Below are 14,636 nucleotides of genomic sequence, written 5' to 3' on the forward strand. Positions count from 1 at the left end.
TGTTGCTGCCCAGGATCGAACTGGGGACCTGCAGTGTGTAAGACTGACGTGATAACCACTACACCACAGCAACTTTATATGTTAATCTTCAATATTGTTAAATTATAAGTGAGCCAAGAAAAACCTGCCATCATTTCAGCAAGTTACTCCTGGGCATCTACAATTAAGACCTACTTACCGTTACAGACATCAGAGTCCACCTTACACAGTTTTTGTGAAAAAACAAAGAAAAAGAATCTATCCTTTAGATCAAAAAAATAGGGATATTTTGACAGAATTAACTAAATTATCAGCCGAAGGAACTAATCCATATATAAAAGAGTTCATTATTAATCATAACAACCATAAATTTGGTTATGTCACGACTCACGATTCTAGTACATGATGTATAAAGCACTAGAAAAAGTGAAAAAAAAAATTAGACTTAGGACGGCAAGATGGTTTTAATTCCATATCCGTTAAGAGTTTCTTTCAAACTATTTCTATCATAAACGGGGACACATCATCTCGTCTCCGTCCATTAACAGGGGTACCCCTGCACAGGATCGCCATATATAAGGACCCAATTTTATTGGTTGTCCGCAAAGTGAGAAAATAATAAATAAATAAGTTTAATTAAAGGTTGTTTCTTTTCAATTTATCTAGCGTAATGTTGAATGCAAATTCTATATAGTGTTGTACTCCAGCTCTTCTTGCTCTCCAAAAAAGTCTATATTAATGACTTTATTCACTGGAAAATTTATCTAGGATCATATAAGTTTGATGAGCTACTCCTCCGATACTATTAGCAATTAATTTTAGAATGGAACCCTGTCAACCTTTTAAGAACTTGTGGTAGGCTGAATTTATCGGAGCAAATGATTATGGCTCATTATTAGATACAAGTTCAATAGTCATGGCCCTACATATGTTGTCGTTTGCCAAACAGGTCATAAAACAGTATCATTTAACAATGTCCCCTACCCTGTGGCCTTGAGTTCCTATAAAAAACATGCCCCCTTGCAATTAGTTTTGTATAAAATGACCTTAATATACATGTTTCTGAATAGTCAATATAGTTTTGTATCGTCATTTGTGCAAGTAGATACTACCTTCTAAGTGCCAGCATAGGAGTGCCAGCTCAGTATTGCATGTTTTTTTTTTTTTTGGTCTTTATGCACATGAACGTATTAGATTTCATTTTTGAAAGACTGGAAGAAATAATGTCCAACTAAATTAAGGAGTATATAATATCCTCCTTTGCTACATTTTGTGTACAGAATCCAACCACTAATACAGGTAATTAGTTTGCCGTATTTAATTTCGTCCTACTTTTTTTTTTTCCATTCTAATTTCTAGGTGATCATTTTATCTTCTTCCTAGAAATTTGTTCATACTATGTAATGTGTGGAACATTCTAAAAGTTCATTAAAGACACTTTTATTATATCAAAAAAATATACAAATTTATTGATTTTTCTTTTCTTTAGATAATGTAATTAATAGTTACATGTTTATATATTTGTAGGCGGAGAAGGGCAGATCAGGGCTAGCTCATCATCTTCAGCTCAAACCACTTTGGAACAACTACACAAGATCAGAACGATGGAGTATATCAAACAATTGAGTATGTAACTTTGGTCATTTGTTAGCCATCCATAATATAGGTTTATATACTCTATTAGAGTTGTTGCTATGACGGCATTTTTTATTTCTTTAGAGAGGTGGTAACTGGTACGTATTACCGCATCTAAATTTTGCATCTAATCAGGTGTCTTGTGTCAAGGGTTATACTGTCCAATCTAGTACTGAACGGTAATAATGTAAGAACAAAACCTGGTAATAATTGAATCTAATGTATCTGATAATTGTGACGTGAAAAGATAAGTTGAGTTTATTCCCCAAAGCCCAAGGCCCTGGCAGGGCACGCATGGTAATGTCACTTATCACATACCCACTAAAAGTCCCATTGCTACAAAACTCAAAGGGTAGAAGAAGAGTATGTAATGGTTATAAACCTTTACACTCCCTTTTATTTTTTTTTCAATGTTGGAGAAGAGACTCTTCACATTCTTTTGATTTGAGTTTCTAAAAAAAAACCTCTAATAAACTCCAACAATATTTATTCATTGAGATTTGAAATGTGGACCGGACTGAAGTTCGGACCGGTTCGTGCACACCCTTAGACCCAAGTAGTAGTACTTAGACTTGGCTGTTTACCACCTAATTGGATAATTTAGTAACTAAAGAAAATTCTAAGAATGTTAGTGAGACTTTCAATTCCTCCTCCATAACATCTTTGTTCATTAACTTTAATTGATTCCTTTCTATACTGCAGTACAAATGCAGAGTTGGGTGAATATGTTTGCAAGCTATATACTATGGCTGATGATGGTGTACTTAACCGATGTATGGGGGCTTGAACTAGTTCATGCCGCTGGAATTATCAATATTTGGATGGGGTTAATCAAAATATTACCTATTGTCTTCGCGCATCTTGCTGACGCTTATTTGGGTAACTTCTTGGTCGTCCTATTTAGCAGTCTTTCCTCGATGATTGTAAGTCATTATTTCTACTCTTCCACAACTACACTACACTACCCTTTTTACTCAAATAAAGTTGCAATCAAATTCCACTATATTTATACCAAAGATACAATTTTATGACTAAAGATTCATTATGAGTGGACTAATTTGTCCTTATCTTTTGCATGTAAAGCGTTAAATGGGTGTCTTCCTAGTTCCTATGATGGGATTATTCGTAGACGACAAACTCCATGTAACTAATAATGTCTTCCTATGATGGGATTATTCAGGCAAATATAATTGTTGGGGTAGTTATTAGTTGTAGCAATAGTGGCATATACCTAATTTTGGATCATACAATAAAATTGAACAATACTTAATAATTAAATAAAGGTAGATAGAAACTTTCTCTTTCAAATGGTGTTCAATCGAATAATTCAACTACTTAATTAGGTAATCGTTTATTAATTATATAACAATGGCATATACTTGATTTTGGATCATACAACTAATACAATTAAAACATAAAATATTAAAAATAATATAAATGTAGATAGAACCTATTTCGTTCAAACATTGTTCAGTTTAATAATTAGGTCACCGTTCATTATTTATAAAACGGTGGCACATACCTGAATTTGAATCATAAAATAAAAATGAAAATTGATGAATAATTATCTTTATAACGTTGTTCAACTTAATAATTCAACTACTTGTCAACTTGGTCGTGATTCTCATATCCAACTCAGCTTATTGTTTCTACAATACTTATGTACCAAGCCGCCCATGAGGCCATGAATAATTTTGTTTCTCCCTCATATTTTGTGATCATCCCATGAAAAAACACACGAGATGTTTCAATTTGAATTAATATACTAAGTTTAAAAGCCTGACGACTATTCATTTGACAATTGACAAAATGTTACACCAATAAAAGAGAATACATATCATCCGGTTCGTTTTAAATACAACAAAAGAATATTTTATATCTCACAAATAATATTCTTTTGTTGCATTCAGGCTCCGTTTGATAGGGCATAAAATATTTTCAGTGTAAAATGATTTTCATGGAAAACAATTTACAATGGAAAACACAATTCCAAAATTAGTTTTCCGTTGTTTGGTTCGATGTAAGAAAAATGATGAAATGAAAGGAAAATGAAAGGGAAAGTAAAGAGGTAGTGAGAGGAGATAAGGAAAATAGTTTTCCCTTCATTTTGAAAGGAAAATGGTTTTCCATCATTGGGAGAGTAATTTTACCCCAAAGGAAAATGGTTTTACACTCTTTTGCCAACCAAACAATGTAAAACTGAAAATAGAGGAAAACTGTTTTCCAGGAAAACGTTTTACGCCCTACCAAACGGAGCCTTAAAACGAAACACATGAAGTAGTTTATTTCTTCTTACGGCGCAGCCAAGGATTACATCTAACTAATCAATCATATACATCGATTGTTGATGATTGTAGGGACTTGGATTAATATGGATGTCAACACCACCCGTGCTAGGCAAGTCAAATGGAAACTGCACCCAATACAGACCTGAGTGCATTGGCGAGAAGCAGCAACAACTCTTTTACACGGGCCTTGCCCTTACTGCACTGGGAATTGCTGCTCACTCAGCTTGCTATGCGCCCTTGGCACGGGAGCAAGTAGAACAGACCGGTACTAGCAAGAAGGTTGGCTGTCGCTCCAACTTAGTGGCTCTTGCTGCGCTCTTAATAGCCGCCTTCGTCAAGCCATGGGCTACACTATTTGGAATTTGCGCCATACTTAGTTTGGTGTCTTTCCTTGTTTGCTTGATCTTGAGTGTGATATCATGTTCAAAGAACCCTGTAACGAGGCCACAAGGGAGCCCCCTTACTACAATCTTTCGTGTTCTTTTTGCTGCTTCCTCCAAGAGCTTCGTTCCGCAGCCACATGACACCAATGACCTCTATGAGAAGCTTGATCCTAACCAAGAAGAATTGCCTCATACAAAGAGCCTCAGGTTAAAAATATATATATATATTTCAAGCATATCCGCAAACATTTTTTCATGGCAATAACAATACTATAACTAATGAAAATAATATATACTTCACATTTGACACTCCGGCTCCGTTTGGTAGGACGTAAAACATTTTCAGTGTAAAATGGTTTTCATGGAAAATAATTTACAATAGAAAACACAATTTCAAAATTAGTTTTTCGTTGTTTGGTTCCATGTAAGAAAAATAATGAAAATGGAAAAAATATGAAAGGGAAAGTTAAGAGGTAGTGAGAGGAGTGTGTAAGAGAGATAAGGAAAATAGTTTTCCCTTCATTTTGAAGGGAAATTGGTTTTCCATCATTGAGAGTGTAATTTTACTCCAAGGGAAAATGGTTTTACACTCCTTTGCCAACCAAACAATGTAAAACTGAAAATAAAGGAAAACGGTTTTCCAGGAAAACGTTTTATGCCCTACCAAACAGAGCCTTCACCATAGATGAAAATTGAAAAGATATGATTGGAAAATGAGGAAAAAGAATCACATTAATTTCAGTATGGTTTACAAATTAAAAGCAGGACAATCTTTTTGAACTTTGATTGTTACACATTTCAGGTGTCTAGACAAGGCTGCAATTATCAAAGCAGAGCCAGCATTAGAGCAACAGGAGATGAAGAGATGGAGGCTTTGCAAAGTAACTGAAATTGAAGAAACTAAGATATTTATACGCACAATTCCTATATGGATGACCTTCATTGTCTCTGGTTTTATATCATCCTTAGGTGCTACCTACTTTCTTGAGCAAGCAAATAGCCTAGACCCTCGTGTTGGTTCGGCGAAAGCCCCTCTTATACTCTTCTTGTGGTTCTATGACCACTTCAAGAGAAGCTTTACTGCTGTCTTTCTTATGATGTTTTCTATAAGTGGTCGTTACATACCACGGATTGGAATCATTGTAGCAATGGTGTACGCTATACTCTCTTGTATTGCAGCAGCAAAGATAGAGACAAGAAGGCTTGGAGTTGTTCGAAGTCATGGCTTAATTGACAGGCCAGACGAAAGAGTGCCTATGACAATATTTTGGCTTTTGCCTCAATTTGCGTTGCTTGGTGGCCTTGATGGCATTCATCGGTTGTGTGCTTACGCGTTTTCGTTTGATCAAGCCCCTACCTCAATGATCAAGTACTTCAGCCTTTTCGCGAAAGGATTTTTCGGACTTGGATGAAAGAGAATAATCCCATGCCTTTCTCATTCCTCCAATCAGTTAATATATTACAACCTATTTTCCATAAACTAAGGCTACAATTAAGGAAGTTAATAATACAAGGCCTAAATTACAGAGATGCTAATATTCACAAAATATTACATACTCTAACACACCCCCTCAGTTGAAGCGGGAGGTTCACATACGCTGAGACTGTTCCTAAAATCTTCAAACAAGACTAAGGGAAGGCCCTTAGTAAAAATATCTGCAATCTGATACCGGGAAGGAACATGTAAAACACGTACTTGACCACGAGCCACTTTTTCACGAACAAAGTGGATATCCATCTCTATATGTTTAGTACGCTGGTGCTGGACCGGATTCCCAGACAAATATATCGCACTAACATTATCACAATACACCAAAGTAGCCTTCATAATAGGACAATGAAGCTCTAGGAGAAGATTACGTAGCCAACATGATTCAGAGACAACATTAGCTACACCACGATATTCGGCCTCGGCACTGGACCTGGAGAGAGTAGGTTGGCGTTTAGCCGACCATGATAAAAGATTATCACCAAGGAACACACAATAGCCAGAAGTGGAGCGGCGAGTATCAGGACATCCACCCCAATCAGCATCTGTATAAGATATGAGAGTAGTCGTAGAGGAAGGGTACAGATGTAAGCCATGATCTAATGTGCCCTGGAGATAGCGGATAATACGCTTAAGAGCATGCATGTGGGCATCACGGGGATCATGCATGTAGAGACAAACCTGCTGCACAGCATAAGAAATGTCAGGCCTCGTAAAAGTAAGATACTGTAGGGCACCTGCCAAGCTCCGATAATGAGTCGGATCAGAATAAGGGGCAGTAGAGGTGGTCCCCAACTTGGGTTTAGTGTCAACTGGAGTAGGAGAAGACTTGCAAGCAGACATCCCAGCCCGTTCAATAATTTCACAAGTATACTGACGCTGTGATAAAAACATACCACCTGCATGACGGGAAACGGCAACACCCAAAAAATAGCTCAAAGCACCCAAGTCTTTCATAGCAAATTCCTGGCTAAGAGAGGAAATAATAGACTTGAGCAAGGCATCAGAAGAAGCTGTCAAAATAATGTCATCCACATAGAGTAATAAATATGCAATATGATCACCCTGCCGATAAATAAATAATGAGTGATCAGAAGTACTGTGTGAGAACCCAATGGTGGAGACATAATCTGCAAACCTCTTATACCAGGCCCGGGGAGCTTGCTTGAGGCCATACAATGATTTCTTCAACAAACAAACATGATCAGGAAAAGCCGAGTCTCTGTAACCCAGAGGCTGATGCATGTAAACAGTCTCATTAAGAGCTCCATGGAGAAATGCATTTTTGACGTCAAGCTGATTGATGGCCCAATTTTTAGAGAGAGCCAAGCTGAGAACCGTGCGGATAGTGGTGGGTTTAACCACCGGACTAAAAGTCTCTCCACAATCAACACCAACCTGCTGTGTTTTCCCATCACCTACAAGACGAGCCTTATGGCGCTCAAAAGAACCGTCAGCATTATGTTTATGAGCAAAAATCCACATAGAACGAATCACATTAACTCCCGGAGGACGGGGTACTAACTCCCACGTCTTATTTTCAATAAGAGCATCATATTCAGCATCCATAGCTTGTTTCCAGTTATAATCACGCAACGCGGCCACAGGTGTACGGGGTAGAGGAGAGGGAGTAGTAGTAGTGTGGAGGTTAAAGATGGATTTGGGTTTAAAAACTCCCTTTTGGCTGCGGGTGATAGGGCCGGGGCGTGGTTGGGCTGAAGTAGATGATTCGGGAGGAGGAGGAGCGGGATTTGGGCTCATATGTGGTGCTGGGGCTAAGTCCATAAGGGAAGGGGAGGTCCGGGTGGACGGTGGGCTGGTGGTGTGTGAGGAGGGCCCAAGAGAAGGGGGACCCGTGATGGGGGACGGGTCTGCAGTACGGGGCCCAGCAGGAGACATGCTGGGAGAAGCCGACGGGCTAGTGGGCTGGGGTGACAGAGGAGGCCCAGTAGGAGATGCGCCAGGAGACGCTGGGGAGGAGGTAGATGAGGTGTGCTCAAGTTGGGCGAGGTGATGGGTGAGATATGGGGAGAGCCCATCATCTAAAAAGGAATATGTGGAAGAAGTTGGGCTGTGAATTTGGGCAAACGGAAATTGATTTTCATCAAATACCACATGACGACTCACAAAGAATTTGCGGGAGGAAATATCATAACACTTATAACCTCGATGATTAGGGGGATACCCTAAGAACACACAAGGGGTGGACCGGGGTTGAAGTTTATGAATAGTGGTAGATGGAAAAAGGGGATAACACAAGCACCCAAACACGCGGAGATGGGAATAAAGAGGATCCCTTTGATATAAAATTTTGAGTGGAGATTGGTAGTCTAGTAGTTTGCTTGGAAGAATGTTGAGGAGGTAAGTTGCCATGGATAATGCATGATGCCAAAAAGAGGATGGAAGTGAAGCTTTAGCCATAAGAGTTCGAATAATGTTGTTGATAGTACGGATTTTTCGTTCAGCTTTGCCATTTTGAGAAGAGGTATAAGGACATGAAAGGCGGAAATTAATCCCATGACTCTTGCAAAAATCCCAAAAAGGCCCATTATCAAATTCTTTTCCATTATCACATTGAATATTTTTGATGGGTCGTTCAAATTGAGTGTTTATGAAATTTTTGAAGGCAATGAACGTAGAATACACATCAGATTTCTTAGACAAAGGAAAAGTCCACAGATAATTAGAGTAATCATCTAACAACAACATGTAATAACGATGGCCTGAAGAACTCAAAATAGGGGAAGTCCATAAATCACTATGAATAATGTCAAATGGCAACATAGTAGTAGATGAAGAAGCTACAAAAGGTAATTTAATCTGTTTTCCAAGAGGACAAGCATTACAAAAGCTAGAACTACTAGAACCACTACACTCAATAAGTTTATTCTGATGAAGAGATCGAAGAATCGAGGGCCCCGGATGTCCAAGGCGATCATGCCACAAAGATGAGGCTAAGGCAGCAAAAGCAGGAGTAGAGGACATGGTGGTGGTGAGAGGATAAAGGTCTCCCTGGCTATTGCATCTCATTAGACACATCCCCGTCTGAAAATCCTTCACAGAAAACCCAAAAGGATCAAATTCCACAGTAACAGAGTTATCAGTTGTAAATTTACGAACAGAAACCAAGTTTTTAATCAATTTGGGGGCATGGAGGACATTTTTGAGGTGTAAAGGTAGGGTGGGGGTGGACAACGATGCATGACCATAACCAGAAACAGGAATAGAATTACCATTACCAACTAGAATGCCACTACTGTTGCTCAAAGGAAAATAAGAGGAGAGATTACCTTGCCCAGAAGTCATATGAGATGTCGCGCCAGTGTCCATGTACCAGTTGGGGTCGGGAGGAGTGAGTCCAAGTGTGTACATGGCTGCCTCAACGTCGGTAGGGGTAGCTGTAGGCCCGTTGACTGTGTAAGCTTGAGGCCGTGGCCCCAAGACTCCTGGAGTGGACTGCTGTGGGCGTGGCAGGTGATTGGGCCTGGCCCAATATGGTGGAGAAGCGGGAAATGGACAAGGGGGAGGAGTCCAAGGCCATTGCCACTGCCAAGGACTCCCACCCGTATGATTCTGCCACGGAGGACCCCACGACCCCTGCTGACCGGAATACTGCTGCTGTCCACCCGAGCGTTTACCGCCGCCACCCCCACGGCCCTTGCCGCCACCGCGACCACCACCCGGTTTCTTGTGACCGGTATTATTTCGAGGAGATTTTTTAGGGGCACCATTATAAGAATTATGGGCTGCTGCATCTGTGGAAGAATCGTCGTAGGACGACGTGGCGACCATGGCAGAGGCGGCGCCGGCAGCCTGCTTAGCAAGACCCGATTCCTCCAATGTGAGCATGGATCGGGCCTGGTAAAACGGAGGAAGGGGGCTGGTTTGGCGAATGAAAGTCCCGACGGTGTTGTAGGCGGGAGTGAGACCCGAAACCAACTGGAGAACTAGGCGGTCATTAGAGACCGTGGTACCGACCTGTTTAAGTTGGTCGGAAAGTTCTTTGAGGCGCTGGCAGTAGGACGACGCATTAGGAAAGTCGGCCATGGAGATATGTGAAAACTCCTGTTCAAGAGCGACGGCCCGGGAGTTTTTATTATCCTGAAATATATCGCGCAAGCGATTCCATGCGGCCTCGGCGGTCAAGTCAGGCTCGATAATGGTATGGAGGAGATCGGTGGATATAGTGGAGTATATCCACTGAAGTACCGTCGCGTCGAGGGTGGCCCACAACTCTTTCTCCGCATCAGTAGAGAGAGGTTGGGGAGTTTCAGGAGGAATGATATGCGCCAAGACACGATGAGAGCGTGCATGGACGCGAAATAATTCAGCCCATGTTCCATATTGGACATTTTCCAAATCAAGCGTGATGGGTATGCAATGCTTGACGTTGGAAACGGCGAGGGCAGGGTGGAAAGAATTACCCTTGGTGTTAACCATGGCGGCGCCGGAGAATGGGCCGAAACAAAGAAGAAGCGGAAGGTAGAAGAAGAAGGATCTAGGGTTTGGCTGATACCATGAAAGAGAATAATCCCATGCCTTTCTCATTCCTCCAATCAGTTAATATATTACAACCTATTTTCCATAAACTAAGGCTACAATTAAGGAAGTTAATAATACAAGGCCTAAATTACAGAGATGCTAATATTCACAAAATATTACATACTCTAACATTGGAGTCATGGGAAGTGTTGTGTTAGTTCATGTTGTAGGGAAGATTAGCGAGGGAGGAAGCGGAACAAATTGGTTTCAAAGCACATTGAACACAAGCCGCTTAGACAATTATTATTGGGTGTTAGCCACATTAGCTGCTGTAAATCTTGTTATTTATATCGTGGTGGCATACTTTTATAAGTATAGAGAATCAAGATCTGCGAAATTGGCGCAAGGGACGATACTAGGCCTCATGGATGATGATCATTATTGAGGACATGTACATAGCTGCTGTTAAAAATGATTTATTTGTGTAATATATTTATATTCTCTTGTTTGATGTTGAGCTAGCTTGTCATTCAGGCTAGGATTGATAGCTCAATAAATGGTTGGTAATGTATTTACATGATTAAGAAAGTTTTATGCAAATGTGCAGGATCATGAAACTTCATCTTGAAACATGTTTTTTTCTTTATAAATCTTTTCATAAATATTACCTTGAAAGTGGTAGTGATCTAATAAATATATAGCGTTAAAAATCTATGAAGAGAAAGTTATGTTTGCGAATAGCTAAGCATTACCATGAACTTTTCTATGAACTAAGTTACACTTATTAAAGAATTAAGTTGCAGTTAATTGAATCAACTCAGTTGAAAAGAAAAAGATAACTCTATCTTTTGCAATTTCATTTATTTAATAATTATTAATTAAGTACTAACTTTTACTAATAAATTGGTTATCTGACCAATTATACCTTTGTGATTTGAATATTAAAAAAATGCTCAACATCAATATATGTATATTTGATATAGAATAGAAAATGTAAAATGAAGATTAATCAAGTCCGACAACGGGTTTTCCAACAAGCCTTACAAGGAGCTCTAGGGACTCTGAATAGTTGTTTGAACAACAAATTACATTTACAGACCATCAATGCTAGTATTGACATGTTTGGTGCGATGAACGAAATAACTTATTAGTCCTTCTATTCATAGGTATTATTTTTTTTGTTTCCAAAAAAAAAGAATTAAGAAAGACTCATGGTAACCATTCGAGTAGACGAAATCAGCAATATTATTCGGGAACGTATTGAACAATATAATCGAGAAGTGAAAGTTGTAAATACCGGTACAATACTTCAAGTCGGTGACGGCATTGCTTGTATTCACGGTCTTGATGAAGTAATGGCAGGTGAATTAGTCGAATTTGAAGAGGGGACAATAGGTATTGCTCTGAATTTGGAATCAAATAGTGTTGGTGTTGTATTAATGGGTGACGGTTTGATGATACAAGAGGGAAGTTATGGAAAAGCAACAGGAAGAATTGCTCAGATACCCGTGAATGAGGCTTATTTGGGTCGTGTTGTAAATGCACTAGCTAAACCTATTGATGGTAGGGGGAATTTCAGCTTCTGGATCTCGGTTTATTGAATCTCCTGCTCCGAGTATTATTTCAAGACGTTCCGTATATGAGCCTCTTCAAATCGAACTTATTGCTATTGATGCAATGATCCCTGTAGGACATGGTCAGGGAGAATTAATTATTAGGGACATACAGACAAACCGGTAAAACAGCAGTAGCCATAGATACGATTCTCAATCAACAAGGACAAACTGTAGTATGTGTTTATGTAGCTATTGGCCAAAAAACAACTTCTGTGGCATAAGTAGTTACTCACTTCGAGGAAACGGGAGCGATGAAATACACTATTGTGTGTGGTATTCGGAACAGCGGATTCCCCCGCTACATTACAGTATCTCCCCCCTTATACCGGAGTGGCGCTAGCAGAATATTTTATGTACCGTGAACGACACACTTTAATAATTTATGATGATCTTACCAAACAAGCACAAGCTTATCGACAAATGTCTCTTCTATTACGAAGACCGCCGGGACGTGAAGCTTATACAGGATATGTTTTGTATGGGAACATTTTCTTTTCCAAGTGAAATCCCCTAGTATATTAAAGCGTGAAAAAGTGTTTTCGTTGTTGTGGAATAAGAAGTCTTCATATCTTAATGCATGTATTTAATTGATTCGGATCTATTAGAGCGAGATCCACTTTTCGAGGAATATGAGTCGAAGCAATAACAAGAATATTTCTAGTAGACCCTCTTTCACAATCCCTGGAGAGATAGTTCACTAATAGACCGAGGGATAAGTAATTCGACTCATTCACATCCAAATCATGAATGTTTGAAATCCATATTATGTAAGGAGACATTGCTTTTGCTAATTCAAATTGAAGGGCGATAGAAAATTGGTCTATTTCCGGCATCATATTCATAGTTAGCGCATTCATTATAGTTAGCAGCTCCAGCTCCGTATCAAGGTCACCGATCGATATCGTCGATCACTAGCATCAATATCGTCACTAGCATCAACAAAAGAACCTTCAGACTTGTTATCCTGGAACTTGTTCAGAATTACTGTAATAAAAGGAACATAGGAGTTTGTCGCTATAACTTTTATTCCTCATATTAGACCATCTGTAGCACTCATAGCTACAGCCTTAACTCGATTATTTCCTAATAATTGTTGTAACTCACAAGTCACATTAATTGGTTGACCAGTAGTATCTTGACCCGTAACTATTACAGCGTTGTAAGTATTTGGCATCTTGCCTGGAGGAAAATCTACGTCTAGTACTAGACCAATAATTTGAGTGATATGCCCCATTTTTTTTTTCAAGTGTGGGAACCCAAGACCAGAAGTAGTAGAATTGGTTCTCATAATATAAAGTAAAGTATGTCGAAATTTTCTGCGAAAGTGAAAATTATCGAAGCTTTCTGTTTCGATATTGAACAAGAGGGTACCTGATATAGCGAGACCACCATGTATAATAATCCTTGAACCTCGCCGGTAAGATGTGCCTGCAAGATGAACTCCAAGCACAGGTCCCGTGGCGGAGCCTCCGATACTCAAGTCAGTACCCAAAGATGGATAAGTATCATAGAGAAAGTAGGGTAATTTGTACAAAGTGGAGAGAGATATTTTTACCTTGACCGTTAGTCCCCTATTTATCCTAGTGACGACTTATTAGGTTAAATAGAGTAAATGAGCCTCTTAGTGCCTACTGGCCATATAACGAGTTATTCCTAATAGAGGAATGATCATAATCGTATTGGGCCTATATGTTATTGTTAAGGTAATCAGGAATATAGACTGCTTTAGATGGCGTCATTATTATTCCCATACAACTAGCCCCCCAGATAAATTTTAGGAATCAGAGTTGGAAGTAATGTCTATAATTTTGAAGGAAATATTGTGAAAGATAGACGAAATTTGCGGGAAAGACCTAGAAGAAAAATATTGGCGAAAGAAGAACACGAACAAGCACCGAGATCAACCCGCAGGAAAGCTGGATGATATTCTTAAGAGTTCCAAGCAAAAGAAAAAGTGATTCAAGGAGGGAAACTGTTTGAAGAAGGCTTGAAAATGAAGGGCGGCTTGAAAATGAGCAAAGGAAGTTGCTAACGCCCTATTTATAGAAAAATTTGTGGCCTGGATTAGACGATTCTTCCTCTTCCCGTCCATGATCGTGCCACGTGGTACCGAATGCAAAGCAGTTGTGAAGTAGTTATTCCAAAATCTCTAAGACAATCTGTGCACAAAAACCAAGGAAATGGTTCGTATTCTGGCCACATATTAGCGGTATTCCCAAAAATTCCTAACGATCGCATCCATGACGGTTTATCATTGACTTCGCAGGATAAGTATGTCCCAGTCATACCGGCTTGAGGGCTAGTTGTATGTGGGCCGTCTCAAGTTCCATACCGGTCATGTTGCACCGTTAACGACCGTCATGGTCAACTCATGCATATGAAGGCCAATGATTATATCATGACTGCCTTATAGGGATACCTTAACGGTGTTCCTAACTTGGGCCACCCTCAAATGGGTCTGGGTTTGATCCAATACTCACTCGACAACGCGCCTATGGGACTGGAGATAAGTATCAAAGATGATAGAATTATATTCAACCAATAGGAGCAGTGTCCTATCTTAATCAAGACATTGCCCTCCTATAAATACCCCATGATCTGAGTCATAATAAGGTACATTCACATATACTAATATACACTACCAGAGATATATCGGTTGTTACCCTTTACTGACTTAGGCATCGGAGGGGCGTTCCTCGGATCAACCCCCAAGGTTAGTTTACGTGTTCTATCTTGCAGGACAGCAAACCGGCTTACATAATTG

At 39.6% G+C, this 14,636-nt stretch overlaps 1 protein-coding gene, 1 non-coding gene and 1 pseudogene across 2 annotated transcripts; 2 read left to right on the top strand and 1 right to left on the bottom strand.

Annotated features, from left to right (window-relative positions):
* TRNAV-UAC (transfer RNA valine (anticodon UAC)) lies at positions 1-73 on the bottom strand. Its single transcript has one exon. It is a non-coding gene; the product is annotated as a tRNA-Val (tRNA).
* Positions 74-3,989: 3,916 nt separating this feature from the next.
* Positions 3,990-5,697, top strand: LOC109135723 (protein NRT1/ PTR FAMILY 5.5). Its single transcript, XM_019251262.2, has 2 exons — positions 3,990-4,492; positions 5,088-5,697. The coding sequence occupies exons 1-2, from the start codon at positions 3,990-3,992 to the stop codon at positions 5,695-5,697; spliced, it is 1,113 nt and encodes a 370-aa protein (XP_019106807.2).
* A 5,770-nt stretch (positions 5,698-11,467) lies between these two features.
* On the top strand, positions 11,468-12,376 carry LOC125492916 (ATP synthase subunit alpha, chloroplastic-like; annotated as a pseudogene).
* Positions 12,377-14,636: the final 2,260 nt, after the last annotated feature.

The sequence above is a fragment of the Beta vulgaris genome, chromosome 8 (assembly GCF_026745355.1).
Source record: "Beta vulgaris subsp. vulgaris cultivar EL10 chromosome 8, EL10.2, whole genome shotgun sequence".
Taxonomy (NCBI): Eukaryota; Viridiplantae; Streptophyta; class Magnoliopsida; order Caryophyllales; family Amaranthaceae; genus Beta; species Beta vulgaris.

Excerpts from the sequence above, each read along its gene's own strand:
- LOC109135723 (XM_019251262.2), top strand. The coding sequence starts at position 3,990 with ATGTCAACACCACCCGTGCTAGGCAAGTCAAATGGAAACTGCACCCAA. Across the intron at positions 4,493-5,087 it reads CCTCATACAAAGAGCCTCAG|GTGTCTAGACAAGGCTGCAA; the intron begins GTTAAAAATATA and ends TACACATTTCAG.